General features: G+C 34.1%; 1 protein-coding gene across 7 annotated transcripts; it reads right to left on the bottom strand.

Annotated features, from left to right (window-relative positions):
• Nucleotides 1-494: 494 nt before the first annotated feature.
• LOC134533707 (coiled-coil domain-containing protein 86) lies at nt 495-23799 on the bottom strand. Of its 7 annotated transcripts, none has more exons than XM_063371274.1 (3): nt 23689-23799; nt 10553-10637; nt 495-2836 (listed from the first exon to the last, which is right to left on the bottom strand). In XM_063371274.1, exons 2-3 carry the CDS (start codon nt 10586-10588, stop codon nt 2357-2359), a joined length of 516 nt encoding a protein of 171 aa, XP_063227344.1. In that variant the 5' UTR covers nt 10589-10637; nt 23689-23799; the 3' UTR covers nt 495-2356. The 7 variants fall into 7 exon arrangements, with proteins under 7 accessions (XP_063227344.1, XP_063227343.1, XP_063227346.1 ...); XM_063371273.1 differs by lacking the exon at nt 23689-23799 and adding an exon at nt 23476-23682; XM_063371276.1 differs by lacking the exon at nt 23689-23799 and adding an exon at nt 17995-18014.
• Between the last annotated feature and the right edge of the window lie 2070 nt (nt 23800-25869).

Raw genomic sequence — 25869 nt, 5'->3', positions numbered from 1 at the left:
GGTCTGTTAATTAGTGACTATATTTACCGGACGTTACTTTCGATGTAGACAAAGGATGTTGCCTCTCCGTGGGACGTAGGTCCGCCCCGGTCCGTGAGCTGCGCTGAACTGCCGAACTGGCATGGCGTCCGAGGGAGGCTCGGCCTCTCTCGCGCCAGGCGTGACCTCATTACGCTAGACTCCAAACGGGTGTGTCTGGAAGAGATTTTATTGTCGCTAAAATCCTAATTTAATGTTTCAGGAGGAATGGGTACGGTTCTTCTCTTTTCTACTCAGGTTTCTGCGGCTTTGCCTTTAATTGCTGTTCGGCTCGCCTGACTCGGGTGGGCCATGGCCAGGGGTGTGTTCCGTTAGCGGGAGCGTATACTGGCGGGTGCTGGTCGGGCTCTGGGGTGGTCGTCGGCCAGACAACGTCAACTTCTTACAATTGAGTAAAGGTACCGAACTATGATAAATGTAGTAAGTGTAGAGATTAGAAACTTTATAAAAACACATTTTAAATTTAAAAGTATTTTTTTTTTACAATTACATTTAAGTTTAGCACTTTTTGTAAACTTTTTAAGGTTGCACATAAATATTATACAATATATTATCCAAAACTACCAAAAGACAAAAAATATTGTGGTAAATTTATAATTTTTTTTTCAATAATTTTTTTTTAGTTCTAGTTTATTTCTAATGAAAACAATAAGTTTTTTTTTTATTTCATCATGAGATACACACCATGTGGCAATTAAATAACCGAACTGTAACTGCAAACAGTGAGCTTGCCATAACAGGTTTGAACAAATCTGTGCCTGTTAATGCTTCCCCCACCCTGAGCTAAATGGGCACGGTTGTAGCCACTCAGTCTCGCTGTAGCAATTGTCCGTTCAAGTCCTTGCGCTAGCTTCTCGTCAGAAAAATGTGAAGTGTTCATATGGAGTAGAGAGTTCAAGTTTCTTGTGAAACTGTGGAAACAGTTACAGAAGATCATGCCGTTGTTAAAGAAATGTATGGAAGTGAATTGTTATTGCATACACAAGTGTTTAAATGGTTTAAAAGGTTGAAGGAAGGACATGAAATGAATGAAGACAATCTGAGTTCTGGATGACACTCAACATCAAAAACGGACATCTAGAAAATTAGTAAATTAATACACAAAAATTGTTGTCAGAGCTTCTTGCTGAAATCTCAAAACAAATTAAGTGTGTGTCAGATTTTACATTAATCATTCAACATGCACACTTTGCACAAAAATGATGCTAAAACTTCTCACTCTAAAGCAAAAGGAATCGAGAATGCATGTTTGTGCTGAACATTTAAACAACATTGATAATGATCAACAATTGTTAGACAGAGTGATTACTTGTGATAAATCATGATTTTTTACCTATTATCCTGAAACAAAGCACCAATTGATGCATTGGAAGAGCCCAAACTCAACACTGCAAAAAAAATTAGCAAATAAAAATCCAAAGCCATGATGTATTTTTGACAAGCGAGGAATTGTCTATGTTCACTATGTCCCAGAATATCAAACTGTCAATCAACATTATTACATTGAGATTCTAACAGTCCTTCAACAACAAGTGAGAAGACGATTTGTGGAAAATCAAGTCCTGAATGCTTTACAAAAAAAATGTGCCAGCCCATTACACTTTGTCTGTGAAGGAATTCTTTACAAAAATACGACATCAAAGTATGTTGGATCATCCTCCGTACTCGCCCAACCTCTCCCCCCTGTCATTTTTTTAATTTTTTATGGTCTAATTGGTGCTTAAGGGGACAATATTTCACAGTGTGGAAGTAGTGAAAGCAAAAGCGACGAAGGTTCTCAACAGGCTGACAGAAGCGGACTTCCAGCACTGCTCTGAACAATGGAAAATTTGTGTGGAGCACTGTAGGGATCGGCAAGGAAAGTACATTGAAGGCAATAAACCTTCAACAAAAGGTTTTGGAGCACCAGTTCGGTTATTTTATTGCCACACCTCGTATGCCAAAAGTTTATTTCGGCACTTCATAATGTATATTAATGTAAATATTACCTATAAAAATATTACATACCTGTCATATATACACCTCAACTTTATACAGTGTAATTATTTTTTTACACTTAATAAGAACTAAAGAAAATCATAAAACATTCAAAAGGAAATGTAGAAACACATTCCCTAATTCCAAGTTATATCTTGCACATTGCAAGTCATTATTGTAGACAATAATAGTGAAACCCATTGACACAATGGAACTTCAATGCACAGTAATAGGCACTTGTATAAATATTGTATGTATTACAGTGTCACCAAATAATATATTACTTTGATGGTTACAAATTCAATGACTGTGTCTGACGTCTTGCAAAACAGACAAAAGCTCATTTCTTTTGTATGTTTGAAGTGTCCCTCTTTTCAATACGGCGTAGCTGTTTCTTCTTCATCCTCTTAATCTTAGCAGAGTTCTTGATGACCTGTACCAACTCCGATTTCTTCTGGTTCTCTTCCCTCCGCCTCAAATTCTCCTCACGCCGCTTCCTGTGATCCTCCTTCTCCTGCTTGCGACGCTGTTCCAACTGTCGCGATATTTCCTTCGCCCGCTTCAACTCCTCACGCAATTTCCTTTTCTTTTCCAGGGACAACTTCAGTCCTCTCGTCTTCACCATCGAAGATGCCTTCTTCCTGTCGTCTTTCCAGAACTTCCCAGACTTTCTGCGGCCTTTCACAATGTTCATTTTCACTTTATTGTCTTCATCACTGTTCTCATCCTCTCCTTCATCAACATCACTGCCCACATTTTTGTTTGGTTCCGCCGTGTCTTTCACAAAGTCTTCATACCGCACAATCTCCATTTCTCCTTCCTGAAAAACAAAAATTAAAAAATGGTAGCATCATTACATAAAAAATCCTAAGGTAATCCTGGAGAGTATTCATAGATGGACATAAAAAAAACATATTTCATGGTCATTTTTAAAGCACTTAGGTTCATTTTTTTTGTTTCAGGGTTAAAAAAATCCTTTATGTTTTATAAAGCCCTGCAGTATTGGAATATAAAGAAAAAAAAAATGAAAAATTTTAGAAAATTAAATAAAAACAGTATACCATAGTCACATTAGACTTAAAATTTTAATAATTGTAACACTGCAGATTATTGCCCTCTCCAACATTTTTTTTTACCTTACAACAGCTGATTCTAAAATTCAGAGTCATAGTGCTGTTGTTTAATAGTGTATATTTAATTTGTAAAGCTTTTGAATTTTTTTCTTGGCAATGTTCCAGCAATTTATTTCTAAAAAGTAGTAAGTAACTATATTCGTGTATTGAATTTTGAGACAAAAATTATATTTCATTTAAAACAAATGTGGTTTGCTTTTAATTATTATACATTAATATAATATTTCCAACGTAAGTTTTACATTAGTATGTCATTGTTTCTGGTGCAGTTGGACCATTTTCCAGTCTCAAAACGAAAGAAAGACTGGGGGCATGACAATTTTTTGACTGCCTGGGACATAGTTATTATCTTGTTATCATAATGGGAAAATCTTGCACATAGGCACGTGATTGCACAGATTGAAAATTGTGTTAGGTCGCATTACAGAGCACACTATTTCAACAGCCAATCATGACACACCATGCCCTTGCGTGATATATTCCTCCAAAACTTCAGGGAACAAATGTTGTATTTGTTTCCTTATGGAGCTGGCCTTGAAGCTGAAGGGCTCTCTCTATGTTTTTCATTATAAGGTAATTTTTGATGTGATTGGCCCATGAGGCTACCTTCCTCTGTTTCACTTTTGACAAGGTAGCTGCACCAAAAAAAATGAAGAATAAAGGGAGACAATTTAATTCTCACTAGTCCGGATCAGTCGCAAACAATTCTTTATCGGAAATGTTATTTAGTAGTTAATTCACTGCAAGCATTGGCATTGGCCCACGGTGATCGCAAATTTTCATGCACCTATTACTTCAGTGGCCTTGTGCCCTGGTTTGTACTCACTACAAATGTAGTTGAGGAATTTTACGGAATGTTGAAATGTTCGCCATAGTCAGAAATGCGACAAATTTCTTTTCTTTTATAATAAGAACGAAAAGTAATATAAAATAAAAAAACTTCACAAATCAGTTAACCATTTTTATTTTATACCAACATTATCAAATCTTCAAGTGTTTTATAAACTGCCTGACCAGGCCAATTTGTAGTGTGAGAGCATAAATATGTCTATAAATCTGTTTCATTTAGCCTGAAATGTTGTAATATTATTGCAAATGATGTAGTGCATTTACTTGCGAAATAAAATTTCATTTTCTATACTAATAACCTATAAAAAATGCATTTTAATTTTAAAAATTATAACGGTCATAAAATTTAATTAAAAATTCATTCTGCATTACAACTATAATTTTTCTACAGCTATTAAAGACAATATTGACTGATATTAATTTTTTAGCTGCAATAAGACACAAAAAACCAAATAAGCAGACATTTGGCTCTGCCATACTTTACAGTGAAACACATAGCATGTCGAAAAATTATTATTAGCCAGTTACTTTTTATTAAGCTGTTTGAGTGAGCGCATCCGAGAAGTCAACATGTGCCAGCCAACGACCATGTGTACAAAAGCAAAAGTCATTATTCTGATGAATTCACCTCCTAACTATTCCTGCCATGGCCACTCTGCAGTTATCACATAAGAAGTTCTACAATCCTAGATTCCCTACACTTTCAAACACAGCTGAAGTCATTGCCTACCAACTGTCTGGTGATATCAAGGCTGCAAACTGCCACACTCAGTCACACATGGCAATGGCCAGACACATAACAGCTGTCTTCAACCAGTATCTACAATGTCAGGCTGTGCCATTCATGTATACAGAGGCTGTTCATATATATAATGGCATGAAAATTTAATCATCATGCATGCTATGATATATAATTCCAAAAGACTGACTGATCTGCAATAAAAATGGTAGTGAACAAAATAATTCAATGTAGTAACAACTCATTAAAACTGTAATGTATAAATTAGCTGCTATTATAATTTTATAATTATTTATTATATTACAAATAACAAAGTATTGTTTATGTTCTATATATATATATACATCACTGTATTTATTTTGTACATTGTGCATATAATGATTGCAAAGGTAATGCTCGTGGTAAATTGCATTTGTCTGTGCGAAGAAAACGGAATAGAGGTAAAAATCTAGGAAATTGGAGAGAGAAAAATAAGTAAGTACACAATTTGTTTATAGTATTCATGGGTCGTTTTCAGTGTATAGCTTCAGGCAGTGTTATTAATAAAAACATGTGTTTTTAACCTTGATTTAAGGTTAAAGGAAAGCACAAAGAATGAAGAAAGTACGCCAATTGCAGAAACTACATCTGAGAATGTTAAAGGAAGCAAGAAGAAATTACGTTATGAATAGTTTATATTGTGTATTTTATTTTGTAATAAAGGAAATTCATGAAATATACATGTGTTATATATGTGATACATTATATATAAAATACATTTTAGTGTTAAATGGGATACAAACAAGAGATACTTTTATATGCTACGTAATGAAACAACATGATAGCTTTGAAAACTTGTAATATTTTTATGTATATTATCAATTTGTATGTAACCGCAAGGTAAAATATTGTAACTTATGTGTTTTGTTTACAAATCAGCTTTAAAGTTTTGTGTAATTATTCGTATTTTGTGCTGTGCTTATAGTGTTGGAACTGCAAAATCTGTAAAACTTATCCCCCAATAAATTCCTTGCAAAGTAATATCCCACTGTATATTTAGTTCATTAAATTTTATACAATTATTATTATTTGGTTGAAAATAATATGTATGCCAAGTACCTAACCTAAAAGCAACTAAAAATTATTAATTGTATATCCACAATCCAGTTAAATATTTGAAAATAAACGGTACTATAAATATATATATATATATATATATATATATATATATATATATATATATATATATATATATATGTGTGTGTGTGTGTGTGCAAAGAATACTCTAAGAATAATGTAAATGAGGTGTAAGCGAATGCAATGACAAAAGAAATGCAGAGTAAACTGACAAGACATGTGTTATCGAAAACCAGACCTTCCTCTACACCCCTTCCACACATTCCTCAACAAGGCGCAGATAACAGCCGGAACCCGACCACTCTAATGGCCAGGATTATCTACAGCGCTCGGGTATTGCTGAAGGGATGGAATAAAAGTGTCCTATCTCCAAATAGTGTCAGGCAAATTTTCAGCTCAAACATGAATGTGCAGTGACTTACGCGTGTGCAAGTAATTCGCAATTGTATGAAGATAATTATTTCCAAAAATCATATACTATCAAGGAATGTTACATGTAAATCGTTCAGTTTTTACGTTTTTGTTATTCCGATTACTTTATTTTCTGCAAGTTGTCAAATTTGTGCTAATATAAACCTTTTTACTAATTAATTTTACTTATTAATAACAACATTAACCGCATTCTGACAACTGGGATCATTCATTATACATTTCCTCAATGATGTGTAAAAATCTCATTCATCTGCATTAACTGGTTTGACCTCTACTTGCCGTCGCATTGACCACTAAAACAGCTCTAAATGAAGCCCTTTATCACCCTCTTAAGCTACAAAAAAAACTGCAACAACTCCTGATCACTGCCTATTGCTAGTAAACTAACAATTAGATACTTTCTCATACGTTTTGAATGTTCAATAACTACAAAAACACTACCTACTCAAATATGTAATTCTTATAAAAAAAAATTTTAAAAAAGTAATTTTTAAAAGAATAAGAGATCCAAAATTCCAAAAGAAAGAAAAGTACATTTAAAGAAATAATGTGAATAAGAATATTTCTATGAATCCTAAATTATATTAAATATATAGTGGCCACTCACAGTCACCAAAAATATTTCCTGATTTTCCTCTGATTTCCCTGATTAAAAATTCAAAATTTCCCTGATATTTACAACTACAAAAAAACATATTTTTGATGAAATAGTATAATATTATAGACAGAGATTACTCACATTTTAGCACCCTGCTGTATTTTCTTCATTATATACATACAAAAGTTCGTTAAATAACATAATACATTTTAAATATGTCACTTTACATTATAGCGTCCCTTTCAATGACCTGCAGTCTGTGTTTTGTTTTATGTCTAGAGACCGGAAAAATTTGCGAATTCATTTCGCGATAGGCTAAAATACAAATAGCTATACCTCAGTGCTGCCTCTGCTATTGGCTCACAACTCACCTGGATGACTCTGGGCCAATGAGAAATACCCGACCAAAGCTTTATCGAATCTCAGGCTGCTACGTTGGGACGTCTCACAAGACAGCAGCCAATGAGTGGGTGGCATTTGACCGAGAGTACGCAGAACTATGGAGTTCATCCTACAGGTCATTGAACCCACGAATTTTTCCTGTCCCTAGTAATGGGGTATTTCAGTGGCGAACGCTGAAACATTTTTTCACACAACTTTTGATAACTGTTCTTACATTCATTTTTGAAGTGTAACATTTCTAGTTGTGAAATATTCTTAGTCTTAGTACTCTCAAAAAGGGATAACAGTACAGTGCAAATTTTACCTTGTGTTTGATTTAAATAAATATAGTTTAAAAAACTAAAGAAACATGCTTTTAAAGATTATCAAACTAAAAAGTAAAAAATAATTTTAAAATTTAATTTATGACAATAGTATATAAGCAATACTAGTATAAATGAGAAAAAAGCTTGAGGCGCTTTGTGCCATATTTTTTGTACATTAAGCGCCCCATGCTTTTTTCTCATTTATACTAGTATTGCTTATATACTATTGTCATAAATTAAATTTTAAAATTATTTTTTACTTTCTAGTTAGATAATCTTTAAAAGCATGTTTCTTTAGTTTTTTAAACTATATTTATTATTACTTTTTAGTTTGATATTCTTTAAAAGCATGTTTTTTTTTAGTTTTTTAAACTATATTTATGTATAATTATCATAGGGAAATGAGTTACCGACACTACCTATTACCATCCGAGATAACTATTTGGAGTTGCAACATCACAAAGAAATGGTAAAGTCTCTCCAAATCATTTACAGTTAGATGTATGGATATAATCTTAGAATTTACCGGGGGGGGGGGGGGGGGGGGGGAAACATTTCTTTTTTCGGCGTGGCCGGGAGTAGAACCCATGATCGCTGAATCCGAAAGCTGACGTCACAGAAGTCGCGCGCCTTAGACCGCTCGGCTAACGAACGTAATGAAATTGGTGGGACATTTTACAGTGATGAGCCACTCACTCTTAATCGAAAGAGTTACAGACGGACAGACAAACAAACATACAGGTGAAGCTAATATAAAGCATGTAAAATGAAACAACTAATGGATAAATCTTCACTGCATTACAATCAGTACTCCCATCTGTAGCTAAAGCAAATGGTCCACTTACTAAAGATTCAACAGTTTCAATTTAGTTTCACCAGCCATATACTCCACTAAGGCAGATGTTTTTGTTCTCGCACAGCTGTATTTCTGTGCAATTTTTGAGTCCGGAAACAAAGCTCTATACAAATTACCTGAATGATCGGCTACTTCTATCGGTAAATTGTGTTCTACCAAAAAACTTGTAAACAATAACTCTGCGTTTGTTACTTTCGTTTCTTCAGATGTAGCGAAAAAGACGATATAGATTTATTGCTCGTCACGGCTTTAAAATGTTCTGCATGTTTCTTTGATTCAATATGCAGTCTACAGTCATCCCTTCCACCATGCGCAATCGAAAAGTCACACATGCATACATTACAAAACGTGTGGCGTTCCAAATCATTTGAAGATGACAAGCATGGCCATTCTTTTGAATAGTTTGGTCGAAAGTTCTGAAGAATAACGTTCTTTTTTTTTTGCCCCAGATACACATTGTTCTGTCACATGCTTCATTTCTACAACCGGCACTGAAGAACACAATACTATCGAACAACATAAAAAGGTTTCACGTCTGTAGATACGGCAAAAACACTTTGATGAAAAAAATGGCTTTCAAGAGAGTAATTAACACAACACAGGTTAGCCAAAGTACCGTACAAAAATTATCGTGATGTACGTAGCTAACAAACGAAAAGTCCGAGAATATGTACTAGTTGTATCGTACAACGGACGTAATACCGTACCATTTCTATTACAAAACACAAGAATTAATCTACTTATTTCGACAGTACATGCGCACATTTATTTGTTCCAACACGCACACCAGAAAACGAATTTTTTTCCGTTACCGTGCAGCACAAAGCCTCGTTTCCGTAATAAACCGGCGATGTTCCGTAATTCCGTAATTCTTTGTTGAATCCGTAATAATTACAGAAAATCCATAATGGTTGGCAGCTCTGCGGAAATATACATGACACAAAAAATTCCCTGTTATTAAAAAAATTCCCTGACATTTTCCTGATAATTCCTGATCAACATGATTTCCCTGATAAATCCCGGTTTTTCCGGTGAGTGGCCACCCTGAAATAGGCACCAACCAATTAGAAGAAATAATTATACCTCTATCTGTTTGTTCATGACAGGATACGAATTACAATCATGTCAAATTCATACATGAAAGAGGAAAATTATTTCTCGTCAATGGGAAAGTATCCAAATTATAAATATTCATGGGTAAATAATTGACTGCCCTAAATAACAAAACATCCTGCTGAAAATAAGTATGTTAATAGTGCATGCCCCAAATACATTATAACTTTTTATAATATTAAAGAGGGCATAAAAAAAGAGCACATGTAACTCAGTACACGTGTAGAAGTGAAACTTCTTTGGTAATTCAAACCTCGACTCGTAAATTTATCGTAAGGGGTAAAACGGCAGCAAGAGAGAGAGACAATTTTCTAAATAAACATGAACTAACAAAATTATTACTTCCTTCAAAATAACCACTCAGCATATCAATATTACTATTCAATAATGATTAATTAACAATAAATATTTCTCACTGTTGAAAAACACACACCATGAAGAAACACTGTGCATGTTACTGTTTCTTAAAACAATTCTGCCATTTGGAAAATGCCAAATCTCTGAACTAAATATTAAATTCATAACGGGTAGCGCTATCTATGCGGGAAATGCAAGGACTCTCAATAGCGCTCTCTACACTGCTAGTTGAACAAGGAGGAATGGGAGCACACTGGTAGCAAATGTAAAATTCAAGGCACTCACAACTGACTAAATAAGCATAACTACATCTACTTTCTGCAACAATCCCATGCACAATCTGTCTTATTATTTCATTCATATATCTCTCTCTTGATTCTATTTTTTGGGCAGGGTATGAATCATTGCACAATTAGGAGAACGAAAACGAGCCCAGCCAACGTATATAGCATAGTGCTCTTTGGCCAAGTACCTATTCTCTGTCCTTTTCTTGCATCACACACATTTCACAACCTTGTTTCATGAAAACATTGCATTAAATTTCAACCTTGATATTCTACTCTCATCGTGCCCAAAGAAGTTTCACCTCAAAAATTATTTGGTTATTCATGGAAAGTCAGAACTTGGCACATTTACCGTGTTAGTTTCAGTTGTATCACAAATCTGTGGCATTTCTCCTCCAGGGGACGAAAGGAGCGATCACAGCAGTCCACCCACCTTCCTGCAGCAGAGATCACAGAGTGAGCAGGTAGTGTGTGTAGGGAGTTTTAATCACATTCATTTAAAGCAGTTTACCATTTACACTTTCATTTTTTTTTCTACCATACGATTATCCAGATCTTATTAGCCCTCCCCAGTACAGTTTCTTAGAATCCAGTCAAAATGGAAAACTACTCCATTGGGGTAAAATCAAGAAAACTTTAGTAGCAGGCACCCAACAAAAAATATAGAATTTACTGAATTTTTTTCTATTCAACTCTTCACAACTAACCCATCTTTTTTTTTTTTAATTTGTTCCGAAATCACATAGGATTTTATATCGAAAGGTTAAATATTCAAAGTGGCTTCTGGGAAATAAGGCTACCAATACCTTAATTAAAGAAGGGTTTTAGGTGAAAATAAAAAAAATAACATTTTTCTGAAATTTTTTAGAGTTCAAACATACGTATTATTAAGGTACCTGACATAAAATAACCTACGTTTACTTTAGTTATTATTTTCCTTATATCCCAGAAGCCTCTAATTCCAATATTTGTTGTTTCAAGAACAGTTTTTTGAAGGCCTCTACAAAAAAATTGAAACGTTTAGGAGACAGGCAAAAAATCGGTACTTATCTGTTATCTACCAACCTACCATTGAAAAAATCTATTATGATTCATCAATATTAATTGCATGATTTTATAACATTATAAATCTACAATGTAAGGTATTTTACAAATCCAAAAATGTTAATATTTTATTACTAACTCGGAAAATGCTTTAATGTCATTTAAAACTGTAACAAATGGGTCTTTTCCTAGTAGCTGTGTTCACCACATGAATTTGGCTAATTAAGATGTCAGGAATTCCCTTTTCGTTCCTCTTCTCTTTTTGTTGCCCCATTTCACAGAGCCCCACAATTTTCAACTGTTTGAGTGTATTGTAGCGTTTGCAGATCAATGAAGTTGTACCAATAATTCAAAGTATAATGTATATAACCCTCACGCCAAATGTTTCTGTATGCACTCCAAAAATAACAATTATAAAGGCCGGTCTAATTTTTTTTACAAATTAGTGACAAACAGTGTTTTGAGATCTCTGTTTGGAACAGACGTTAAAAAACATTCATTAGTCTCTCTGCAAATTCTGCCAAAGACCTATGTTCAGGTAATACTCTAAAGACATTTTTTTTTTTTTTTTTTGGAATACAAGGTTTCATCAATTTTGACATAGAGACCATTTCCTCCGATTTGAGTTTCTTCCTGTTGCATTTGCCAAATGAAAAACTCACACATATAAGTAATTGTTGTAGTGAACTAAAGCCTCACTCAATGCACATGTTCAACTCTTTATTACAAAACGATGCATTCGTCAGTTCTTTTGACCAACAGTATATAAATAACACAATCGACTCCAATGATAATTTATATCCCTCCAGCCAGTTTCCTGTCCGAACACCACGTTTACAATATTTCATTGTGCATTTCAATTTTATGACTTTTCCAAATTAAAAGTACATTTTGTGGTTATTAATGCATACATTTTCAGAAGGAATTATCCCATAGCATTGGGGGGAAAAAATCACTGCTTATGTTTGATCTTTAATAAGTCTACATAATTTCCTAAAATTAAAAATTTCACTCATTGTCACTGAAATATAGAAACAAACACCACCTTGACATCAGAACTACGGATTGTAATGTTATCAATAAAATATGCAATAATCGAATGGGAGGAAATATCGATATGACAAAGTATCAATTTTCCAGGTGGGAATACAACAGATAAGTACCAAAAAATCTAGGAGGCAGCGTTAAAAAAGATATATAATTTTGTGAGCATCCCTACTTTCAGATTTTATTTATGATTTAAGTTTTGGTATGTATGTAGTAACTTGGTACAGAATCAGTAATAAGAATTAACTTATAACTTAAATTTTTGTACAATTTTTTTTAACAACTTGTAGCAACCCAGGTTACTGCCCTGCTTGCTAAACAATTTAATTAGCAATTTATTATGTTGTTTCGTCATGTTCAATACTTTGGCTATGTTGTTCAATATAATTTTAAAAAAATTTTTATTCCTTTAAAGAAGGATTTCTGTGTTTGGAACTTGTTTTATGATCATAATTTACATTGTTACCTGTTTTTAAAGTATGTCTAATGATTCTCTTGCTTTATGATGATGAATGAGCCCTTAGACATTATTTTTACCCGTTGATTTATTTGTGAAGTTATGTTTTCATGTGCTTTCACATAGTTTTTAAGGCTTGCTGGTTTGTGCTTTATTCATAAAGGAGCATTAACATTATTTACTTTTATAATTTTTTTTCATGGTAATTTGTCTGAAGGCAAGATGTAGATGCAGTGGTTTGCCAGTTGTGTAATAATTAGAAAGAGACTAAGAGTTCGGTAGCTGTGAGAAAGAACACTGAAGTTAGTCAAAGTGCTGTTGCCATGCATCATGATTGGCTGATATTTTTTTCATTTATCTATGTGATTGGTTAAAAATGATGTCTACAGACTTTGAGATTTTTTTCTTGTCATTTTGCCAGAATAGCCTCGCGAGGATTAAGAAATTTGTATACTGTTATGTTTTTGTGTGTTTTGCGTTGTGATTGGGTGGTGAGATGATTTGGGTGATACACAGTTGCATGTAGTCTTAACAGTCAACGTCTATACTACGAACCGAGAGGTCGTATGTCCGGCAGTGGCTCAAAAATAACATTTTAATGGTTTGAAGAGAGAATTTCACGGCTGTGATCCGGGTTATAATCAACATTTTTCGCTTTTTGGAACTTTTATTTTGTGACTTCAGAAGCAGGTATTTATCCCACAACAAGAATCGAGTAAACTTTGTCCATTGTTCCGAGGACATAAGTCCTTCAGCTTGTACCGTGAGTTGCAAGCAACCACTGGATTAACTTGCAAAATATATTTTAATATTCAATTTTCAGTACCTAGGAACAGTCAACTGGTTTGTTGACATCAGTGGAGATGTTTTGTGCTACTTGTCTGTCAATTCGGGTTGCATTTGTTCTCATGGTTTGAAAATGGCGGCCATGACAACTTGTGAATATTTGAGAAATATTAATAAAAAACACTGACTATCAGTTTATATCCGAGAGACTTATTTCAATAACCAATCGTCTACAGTAATATTTCTTCTGGAACTTACATAATTATTTCATTGCCCAACTTATTACTGCAAGTGTTCATGAATATGCACTCTAGACTGAATGTTTGTGCTAGTTGGGAGATATGGAATGTTACAAACTAGATTTACTGATACCATCAAATCACTGTAAAGTAATATCTTGGTATTTTGGCAGAGATTAGTAGCCAGAAAGGAATATTTAAGCCTTTCTTCAACTTTAAATATAAAAACAAAATCTGTGACCCGAATGCGAGCCTGAACGAACGCATAACTATCATCATAGCACACAATTCCCACAAAGAGTGCAAGCTATCAGATGCAGTTAACTCGACACTCGACAGATAGCACGCGTTGCATGCAATCGGCGAGATATCTATATTCGACTACGTATGCGCGCCTCTATACGGGAAGCAACATAACCAAACATTAATGATGCCAACTAGCGCTGGCTACATTTTTATAAGCAGTACACCGTGGCAATGCAAGTTATAACGTTTGAAAACGTCTTTAAAAGAAAATTTAAACATCAGACAACTTCGTATTTCTGTTAATTAAATAACTACCTAAGTGGTAATGTCCGAATAAATATTAGATTTCTACTTTAATTTACATTGTTTTATACGGAAAAAAATACCTACACAAAGAGCTCGGAATATAATAGCAGGACCAAAAACATCATGCAACAATTACGCGAGAGGTTTTTTTTTTTATCCAAATTTTGACGCCCTAATATATGGGTGCGACAATTATGCGATAAAAGAGGGTATATAGATATAGATATATATATATATATATATATATATATAATGCTCGACACTTGACGGCCAAAGACGAAAAATACTCGCTAACCCATGAGAAAATAGAAAGAGAGATCAAACGGTTCTCTCACTCGCACTCTCTAGTCATGACGGAGAGGCCCGAGAATAGCAGGAGACCATTCGTTTGTGTTTAGTTCACACGTGCGCTCGCTCGCACGCACACTAGCCCCACTTTTACAATTACGGTTTACTAATTTCTCTCCAATATTTTTCGCTCATGTTTGCAAACACAAAGATGGACCTAAGAACCTTTTTTTTTATGTATTTTTTAATTCTCCACAACTTTTGTTTGAAACTTTTTTTGATCAAACGCCTAGATTCTGAGAAAAACTTATTAAAACCAATTTTTTTTCCCTTTTCTCCAAAAACTTCACGTCCAATTGCAAAAAAATTAGCACCATTCGATTCAGTGTCATCAAATTACCCTTACATCAAGTTTTCAGGTCTACTGGTAAAAAGTGCTTAGGCCTACTTTTCCTCTTGTTGACTAGCCTATATTGTAATGTACAAACCAGTAGGAATTAAGAAACCTTCCTTTCAGGGATAATTCTGTAACATCTCAAGTATATGGAAAATATGTATTCCTATATCAAGAGTAAACAATGAATTGCAACAGTAGCTTAAAAGCACAGGTATTGCAATGTAAGATATAAAACTTAATTTTTTCACAAAATAGGGTAAATCTGTATTGTACGGATTAGCGCCAAAAAAAATCGTACAAATATGAAATAACTTTCATTATATGCTATCTTACGTCCTCTTTTCAGAACCGCCTGCGGAGATAAAAAATTCCAATTACTTTTGGAGATATCGAATGTTTTTAATATTCACTTTTTGGCGATTTTTTTAAAAAAAATTTTTAAAAATCCAAAAATACCTTTATTCTGTGCTCTTTAACTTCCTCTTTTCATTAAACCCGGCGGAGATCAGAAATTCCAAATACTTTAGGAGATATGGAATTTTTTAATTTTCATGATGTGCACTGATGCGGCGTTGAGCGGGAAGCCTACGATTCACACATCCTTCTGGACATACCCGAATACTCACGTTGGCAAGCCTTCTTTTCTTAAAATTAGCAAGAAGTAATTAAAAATACTTTAAAACACTGTGGATGGTTGGTTATATTAGGTAAGTATAGCTACATTAAAAAAACTGTAAAATCATTTTATGGTTGCTTAGCAAATAACTTTTTAATATGTAGCTATCCAGCGCTAGGAAACCGTTTACATGATTTCACAGTATTTTTAATGTAGCTATCCTAACCAAATCAACCATCCACAATGTTTTGAAGTATTTATAATGTAGCTAACATAACCTAATTGACCATTAGTTTTCATGAGTTGCATATTTATTTACAATAAACAAAAAAAAACCGAAGATGCGCGATCTCGTCTGTTGAAAGAAGGCTTGCCAACGTGAGTATTCGGGTATGTCCAGAAAGATGAGTGAATTGTAGGCTTCCCGCGTTCACCATTGTTGCTTGTTTACAAGTATGATTTTTTTTTTTTTTTCGCGACGTAGTTGAACGACTACATCACGTAAAATGAAAATTACGTGAGTTCCTACTGTTCATCCTTTTTCCCGGTTTGTTAGGTCAGGTCAGCTACATTATAAATACTTTAAAACTAAACAACCATTAAAATTAATTTTTATTATTTTTAATGTCCCTTCAGATTCAAAGTATTTATACTGTAGCTGACCTGACCTATTCTACCTTTCTCCCGTTTTGTTAGGTCAGGTCAGTTACATTATAAATACTTAAAACTATACAAGTAAAATTAATTGATATTTTTCATTTCCGTTTATTTTGAAGTATTTATCATGTAACTAACCTTACTTAATGGAAAATTTCTGTTATTTAGGCATTCACGCGCACACGGCAAAATATAAAATGGCGTCTGTTGAATGATTACATAGGGCTTGAATTGCAAAATAAGAACGGCGATATCTCCAAAAGTAATTGGAATTTTTAATCTCCGCAGGCGGTTTTGAAAAGAGGACGTAAAAGAGCATATAATGAAAGTTATTTCATATTTGTACGATTTTTTTTGGCGCTAATCCGTACAATACAGATTTACCCAAAATAATAGGAATTATGAAACCATCTCTACCGAATAAATATAGGGACATGTGTAGTGTGTGAAAACCATGTTCTCCGGTTTTTACTTTCCGTTTTCAAAAAGCACGATGTCCGATAATTAATGAATACAAATAAAATCCACAAGACCTAACAAAATTTGTAAGTATTGTCATTTACAACTTTTTATTTGGCCAAGATTTTCTACTTACTAAATTAAACCAGCAAGTATCATGTACCACAGGATCAATGTATTAAGGAGCATGTCATCAGAATCAAGAAAAAAAACTGGATGTTACCAGTTACATAATAAAACTTGCACCGCTAAACAAGCACACACGTTGTAACGGTAAACAACCCTCTTAAGAAATGACTCTATGAACGTATGAACATGTCAAAAAATTAAAACAAACATTTTGGAAAAAACATTTTTCGGGCAAGTGGTTTTCTCCTAGAAATATCCTAGTAAAAACTATTTTTTAAAAACTGACATTTAAAAAAGTCATATTCAACTGCTTATTTCCCGTTCCTTTATAAACATTCGTTCCCACCATTTTAGAGTATGTATTTTAAATTTAGCAAACCTAACCAATCATTCACACGATTTACTAGTATCTCAAATGTAACTAACTTAAAACTAAAAAGTCGTAAAAACGATTTTATAATACGTTAAATGCAGCGAATCTAACCTAAACAACCATTCAATAAATAATTATTTGAAACATCGCAATACCTTCCTTACAAATGAGGGATTACAATATCACACCAATATAAATATCTCTCTCAATATATCACCTAAAACTCTGAAAGTAACTAAGTACATGTCAGTCGAGAATACCTTTAAATTAATGCAAATTAAAATTTCAATATCTATCACATAAACACAAAGCACGTGGACATACAAAAATAGACTCCATAGATTACCCCAAATAACACTCGGTTACGGCCCTTTCACTCTAACAATTATTTATCACCAACTATATTTGAGTAAGAGTAGAAGTGATAGTATTTGACGGAATATGACTTCCAATTTTCTCCAAATAATAAATTTGGACATATAACCATGCAGAAACAGTCTCGCAAATGTTATTCAAACTATTTATTCATCACAAGTACCTGTGACTTCAATAAAATTAAAAAATGACATTTTTCCTATAAATGATAACATTAAATTACTTGGATTAGCAATAGACAATAACTTGTCTTGGAAAACACATATCACAAATTTATGTAGCAGACTAAGCTCATTATGTTATATGTTATACTTTTAAGGTGGGTTTACGATTGAAAATTAAGAATTAAGACTTAAGACTTAGTCGTGTACTTACCATATGACTCTATGTAAACTAGTGGAATGGTTTATGATTGTCGTGTGTGAATTTTGACGGGTCGTGTGCAAACCATATGATGACTTAAGACTTAACAGAAATGGTTATATTTTATATTTTTCGTTAAGACTTAAGGAAGCGACCAATCACAACAAACCGGAACCTTTCAACCGGAAGTTTATGTCTTATTATTCGACCGAGATAGGCAGTATTTTGGGTTAGAATTCGTATATTTGTCATTTGTAATCATCATCCATTTCGAAAAATAGATATCCCATTTGTCAATTACCTATTTCAAACCTGCTTCTCCGTTTCGAACAATGGCCGACCATGTGTTTTGTGCTGTGATTGGTTAGAATTAACGACTTCTATGTCAATCATAAACTGGAAAATGTAGTTTTGACTTAATCGTGTGCTCGATGTTAAGTTATAATTCTTAAGGAAATCAATCGTAAACCCAGCTTTAATGCTCTTAGGAAAACATGTACTCATGATACAGTAAGAACAATGTATTTTGCTAATGTTAATTCTATTATCAGCTATGGGGTTATATTTTGGGGGGCATCTAGCTATTGGAAAAATGTATTCATTTTGCAAAAAAAAATATGCATAATTCAAAACGTTAAGTCTTCAATTACATGTAAACCCCATTTTGAAAACCTAAAAATTCTTACTGTGCCAAGTTTATATATATATATCAAACAATAATTTTTGGGTTAACAAATATTAGGTTTCCCCATAATAATGATATCCACTTTTATAACACTCGAAAAAAGGCTGATATATATATTTTAAATCTCATCGAACAACATTATATGAAAAGAATCCTTATTTTTCAGCAGCAAAATTAATAAACAAACTTCCTAAAATCTTCCCCATACAGCACAGTGACGTAGAAAAAACGTGAAATATACGTTGTTTAGGAAACCTGCTGACGTTAAATCATCATCTATTACACGTATATTCAACGTTTTATCAACGTAGAAAGAACATCGAAATGTCCGCGACAGGCGACGTCGCCAGATGGACGTTAATTCTACGTCGATCGGAGGACGTGGATACCACGTTGGTTGGGCGACGTTGATGAAACGTCTATCGGAAGTCGTAGAATCTACGTGGCCATGTGGACGTGAATTCAATGTCAGTTGGTGGAGGTTGATTGTACGTTTGGTTGAGGCCGTGGATACCACGTCGGCTAGGTGACGTTGATGCCATGTCTATCGGAAGTCGTAGAATCTACGTGGCCATGGGAACATGGATTCAATATCAGTTGGTGGAGGTTGATTATGTACAACAAACATACCAATTTTCTCAAGGAAAAAATATTTTTTTTCCTGCCAGTGAAATTCTCTACCTTGAGGCATGAAAATTGCTTAAAAAGCACATATTGTAAGTGTTCTTACAGTGCCTAAGAATGACATCTAAAAAATTGATACTCATTCAAAATAGTTATACACTGATTTTAACAACCTCCCCCCCCCCCCCCCCCCCCCCCCAAAACCAATACAGTTGCATTTAATTACATTTTCCATATTTAGTCAGCTGTAAGCATCAGTAATTGCAAAATTCGTGGGTTTTTTTTAAATTAAATACCATTTCAATTAAATTGGCAAACGTCAAAAAAATATTTCACACTGAAACTTAAAGTATCAGTACACTCCATGACACAAATTAATTGAAAACATTGGGTGCTAAGTAACCTTAAAAAGTGTGAAGAGAATGTAACATGATAATTAAATATTTTCACAAATATAACTTTTTCATTATTTTTTTTTACAAATTACAACTCAAAATCACTTAAACAAGTAACGCAAGGACAGATCAGAGGATGTCGTCGGTATTTTTCTTGATCTGTCCAAAGCTTTCGACACAGTAGATCATAAATTACTTATTGATAAATTATATAATTTGGGAATTAGAGGTGTAGTCAATAAATTGTTGAAGTCTTATCTCACAAACAGAATGCAGATAGTTCAAGTTACTAGAGTCAATAGTAACAATATATTAGAGTCTTATAATTCCCTACCTAAACTTATGAATGTAGGAGTTCCTCAAGGTAGCATTTTAGGGCCACTTCTTTTTCTGGTCTATGTAAATGATCTAAGTTATCATTTTACTGATATTCCTATCATTTATTTTGCAGATGATACTAATGTACTGGTTAAAGCCAATCCAGCTTCTAAACTTGATGCTCTGGTTATGAATACACTACATACATTAAACTCTTGGTTTACAAATAATAAACTGCTACTGAATTATGGTAAAACAAATTTTATTTTTTTTCCCTCTAAATTAAATCAAATAAACCAAATACTCTGTTAAAAAATACTAACTTGAGATTGATGAATTTTTCTCATGGGACAAACACACGTTTGGTTTGCTAAATAAATTAAACAGTACCTATGTGTTATATGTTTATTGTACTTTCTCATATAACTACCAAACAATGCCTATGGTCTGCCTACTTTGGCTATGTTTATTCTTTAATCAGCTATGGAATTATGTATTGGGGGAGTAATAGACATCATCTACAATCAGTTTTTATTATACAAAAAAAAATTAATCAGAATTATACTCCACATGAAACGTTTGGACAGTTGTCGTAATATTTATAAATCCTTAGGTCTTCTTACTGTGCCCTGTATTTATATTTACAAAGTATTATTGTTTATTCATAAAAACAAATTAATTTATATAAAAAATACTAATATTCATGAGCATTTCACGCGAATTAATGCAGATTTTCATCTGCAAAGGGTTCATAAGAAAAAAAACTTTACAGTCAGTTAGAAATGTTGGTATTAGATTACTCAATATATTACCATCAGTTCCAAAAAATATGGACCAATATAATTTATCTAAAAAGGAATTATTTATTTATTTATCACATAAGGCTTTTTATAATATAGATGATTATGAACAGAGGGTAGCTTTTGTTTTTATTTATTACTTTTTATATATATTATCTAAATAGGTGCTTATTCATGGAAGTGCAGCTGTTATATTGTATTATTTTAATATTGTAATGCTTTAAATACTGTTCTTGTACCTGTTTATGTGTTTGTATTTATGTTTATTTGTAATTTTATTGACATATTCTATACCATTATGTACGGTCTATTGAATGAAATTAAAAAAAGTGGATATTATTTACATAGTATTCAAAGTAGTTGAAAACAAATTAATATAATTCAAAATATCAAAAATTGGCAGCATGTTGACATTTCACAATTTTTCTAACGACACGTATTTGAGGGTAGAAGCCCAAGCCATAATTTAACTTATAATGATGACTGGAGGCCCATATCACAAATAAACACTAAACAAAATATATTACTTATTAGAGTGCTACGTGTAGAGTTTATACAAAAATGCTTTTTTTAAGCATTTTTTCTATAAAAAAAACCTGTTTTATTTTACAAAAAACAAAAAAAAGTATTTTTTTCACAATAAAGATTAACTGTAAAGTATGAGCTACAGTATATAAAATAATAAACAAACCTGAAAAGTGGGGGAAAAAAACTAGGGACAAAGTTTTTTTCTAAAAAAAAAAAACATTTGAGAGAAAAAAACACATGCTTTTTTTATTTACAACACTAGCTACATCTCTTCTTCGCATGTTTTAACCAATTAGAAATAATGATGGACACTTCAGTCTCGGTAGCAGACGGATAATGGAAACGAACCACCCCTGAAACAAATTTTTGAAGGTAAATGAGTTCCACATGAAGTAAATATTGTTTTGTTACAGGGAATCAGTGCATATACTACAAACATTTATTTTGGTATTTTGTTGCTTTTACGTTATATTTTAAGGCCTGATATCACACGGGATGCATTATGACAATTTTTCTAAACTCACTATATTACAATAATTATAAATGCAGATGAATTTACTCAGTATGTGAATGGCCAAAGAAAAAATTGAAATTACAAGGGGTTTAGCATATCTAAAAACTTCGGAAACATCAGGTCACAGATTTACCATTCTTGGACGTGGCAGAGGAGGAACAGATCCAAAAGGAGTGGCAAAAATAGAGTGATAACTGTAATTGAAATCTTCTGCTAATACCAACTCTCGCTTGCTTCATAATTTACTGCACAACAATAATTCCCATGGCAGCAAAATCAAGCTACACATGAAATTGTTCCTCAGCTGTACACAAATACACATCTGTTTATACTTGACTAAGACACTGCAATTATTAATTTTTTAACTAATTGAAAAATTTTTTTGGCTAACCAAATTAATACTGGATACTCACTCATAACAACATGTGAAAGTTCCAATTTTCTGAAATTTTTCTTCCCTTTTGCTCCCCACCAACTGTACTCTTGTGCCAGTTGATTTGTCAACATTCTTTTGAACAAATTTGCGACACTTCCTTGTAAGTGATTTCCTCTAATTACCTTCAGCAATAATACGCCGTTTTTAGTCAGCATGTAAAAGTAATTCCGTACAATTCATTTTGTACGTCATGATCACAATATTAATATCACGGTAAAAGTTTCGTATTGCGTATCCAAGGAGATACCTTCATTATGATGGCATGTTATTCAAGTATACTTAATGCAGCTGTACTAACCTAACAAAACGTACTAAATCACAACAGCAAGCATCATGTACCACAGCATCAATATTTACAGGATCGTGTCCTCAGGATCAAGTGATCTCCTTGAATACGCAATACGAAACTTTTACCAATATTACAAATAAATGTGTGACATCATAAGAATAATAGTTTATATGAATTTATCGTACCTACGTGCATTAAAATATGGTAAAACTGGAGAGTAACGACATCTGTTAAAAAAAATATATTAAAAATCCCAAATTAGTGTCATTTTGAGCTCCTTGACTTCCTCTTTTCATTAAAGGCGGCGGAGATAAGAAATTCCAAATATTTAGGAGATATCGCCGTTTTTGTAAAACTGGAGAGTAACATTGTGTTTTTTTAAGGAAATACAGCTAATCTACATATTTACCCAAATATTACCCACAATTCTTGTATTGATACTGCAATGGGATTTTTTAATGGTAGCACATCAGAACTTCAAAGTATAATTTCAGTAGGTTAAAGTGAGCTACTGCCCCTATTTTACCTGTAACCGTTTACCACTGCAACAGGAATCATAAACATGCATTATTCCGATTTCCTACGTAACAACACGCAACGTAACGTACCCAACCTAACTTAACCTTTGTTTGTTTGGTATCGTATTCTACAATACGCCTGCAAATGCTTTTAAAAACTAACAAAATAAGTCCTCAATATATTATTCACAAAAAGTGACGGGAACTTTTGTGTACACAAGTCCAACATTTTATATTCGAAAACGGCCGCACGTGAAGTGTGTCTATGGAGGTTATGTATAGAACATGGGATTCGCGAAACCACAATATAAAATACACTTCATCATTCTAAACATAACAAACAAAACTGCATCAAATAGTACATAGCGTTACAAATCTAAACTTACCAAACTAGTCCAGAACCACAGAATTCAGAACAACGCCAATAATATTCCAAAAACACGCCATTAACCGTTAATGACCAACTGCGCAGAAACAATTCAAACATCCGTTTAAATCTAATTTTAAAAAATACTTATTACATTTAGTAAAAAGGACAATGAACATTTATTAATGTTATATTATTATAATTTTACATTAATTAATTATACAGTTATTACTTTCTAAAACGGAACATGATGGTCGAAAGATAGACGTCATGCCGACGTCTTGTAGGCGACTCGAACCTCAGGGAAACTGAAAAACACGTCGCTCCGACGTGGACAACGTACACTTACTTCATGGTTTCAAAGACCACGTCGATTCGACGTCGGTTTTAGTGACGTGACCACATTTCGACATTACCACGTCGATGCGACGTTTCTTACACCAAGTGTGCTGTATGGGTCAGTTATCTTTTAAAATAAATAAATTTCCAGTTTTCAAAGAAAGTTTAAAACAATTTCTTATTAAGAAAGCCTATTACAGTGTGGATGAATACCTAATATATTCTCATAATTGTGATTAATGTATAGATACTTATTAATTGTCTTGTCAATTTTATTATTTTATCGTGTATTTTTGTTTTATATTTATTAGCTATTACATAATATGTCCTTTTTATACTTTGTATGATATTTATTATATTGTTTGTTATGATTTTTATCATTTATAATATTGTAATCAATTGACAACTCCTATTTCACCTTGTGAGTGTATAAAACAGGAAAATAATAAATAAATAAATAAATAAAAAATTTCATAACCATTTAAATTTTTGACAGAAATATCTTTGAATATATATACTGTATAGAAGTCGCCAGCCCAGGTTAAAATTTCTAATACGGTTTGAGGTAGTTGGTTAATTCACCGCCGCAATCGCCACCATCTCTAGGGCATCGACTTGTGGTGGTCCCTGGCGGACAAGTGTCGAACTCTTCAAACACCCCTTCCCCCTCCCGTTGAACGACCTTGAGCTGCATAGAATGAATGATGGGGGGTGCGGGGAATGAGAGCGGGCGACAGTGCTGCGCTCTAACGTGTAAATAACAACTAAGACGATACAGGGCGTTACGGCAGCGCACTGCAGCGGTGAAGTTCCCAAGCTGCTCATCATACGCTTTTGAAAAACGTAGAGTAAATCCTATCCACTCGCGACTTCTATACTGACGTCGTACCGACCATGGCCTTTAAGCCCGTGCTCCGCACCGCCAGTACCGTATCCCGTTTTCGGAGCGCGCCCCTTGCCCAGCCGGATTGAGTCAGGCGAGCGTCCCGGGCGTGACCCCAATAGACAACAAACCTTATTAAAAGTCACCGCGGCCACTGGCCTTAATTAAAATGTCCGTGACTAGGATCGTGTCAGATTAGAAGAAATACAACTATTACAGCTCACAGTGAGACAATATGTTGATAAATACAGTCGCCAACTTGATGTCACATTTTAAATAATTAAATACATTAAAACTATTGTTAAGCCTTAAGCACCCAATTACCAGGTGCTACATTTTAATTGGGCACCTGTAACATGTTTTAACTGGTAATATAGTAAATTAAATTGATATATGTTTTTTGACGCCGACTCACAAAGAAGAGAAAGTTTCTCTTCCTTGCGAGGCGGCCATGTCCGGCAGTCTCGAACCACTCCGCGCCGGGAACAGACGTGTGTCCGTGGGCAGCATCCAAGTTTCTTTCATTTTATTAATTTTTATTCTATACTAAATCTTTAAATTTAAACCTCATTAATTCATAGCTGCCCACGTCGACTCGGCGCGTATTTTACGGAACCGGGCCTATCCCGACCGTCTTCATAGTGATACCATGCGGCAGATCGTATCACTCACGTAAGTGTTTCGCCTAATTTAGGAGCCCGCTCATAGAGCCCCCCCTGCACCCGTTAATGTTCGGCGCTGGCCGTCTCCAGCGAGCATCGACCCGCGTCCCGCGAGACTGCCGCGGTAACCATCAGTGTCACATAGTGGTATGTTTTTCTGTGTTAGTGTTGGTGAGAATTTTTGTAGCGAGAATGAACCGCGGAGCGGACTTGTAGAGTGTACCGTGTACCCACATGGACCCCCGGTGAAACTCACAAATTAAACGTATTCTCGCCAACTCGTGTACACTAATTTTCCGTAATTCCCCGTCCTCCACACGTCCGAGCGGCCTTCACAGTCAAGCGTAGAACCATTCAGGTTACATTCAAGCCATGTACCTGGCGGGGCACACGGGGGCAGAGTACCCACGACCCCACACCAACGACCTAGCAGCCCGCTAGCCTGGCGCCCCTCCGGACAACCAGAGCATCGCGACGCCCGTAGCGCCCGTCAGGTACCCCCCGGACCTTTCACATAGGTCGGGTGACG

The sequence above is a fragment of the Bacillus rossius genome, chromosome 7, assembly GCF_032445375.1.
Source record: "Bacillus rossius redtenbacheri isolate Brsri chromosome 7, Brsri_v3, whole genome shotgun sequence".
In the NCBI taxonomy this organism is placed as follows: Eukaryota; Metazoa; Arthropoda; class Insecta; order Phasmatodea; family Bacillidae; genus Bacillus; species Bacillus rossius.
This window is presented reverse-complemented; position numbering and strand designations above follow the sequence as displayed.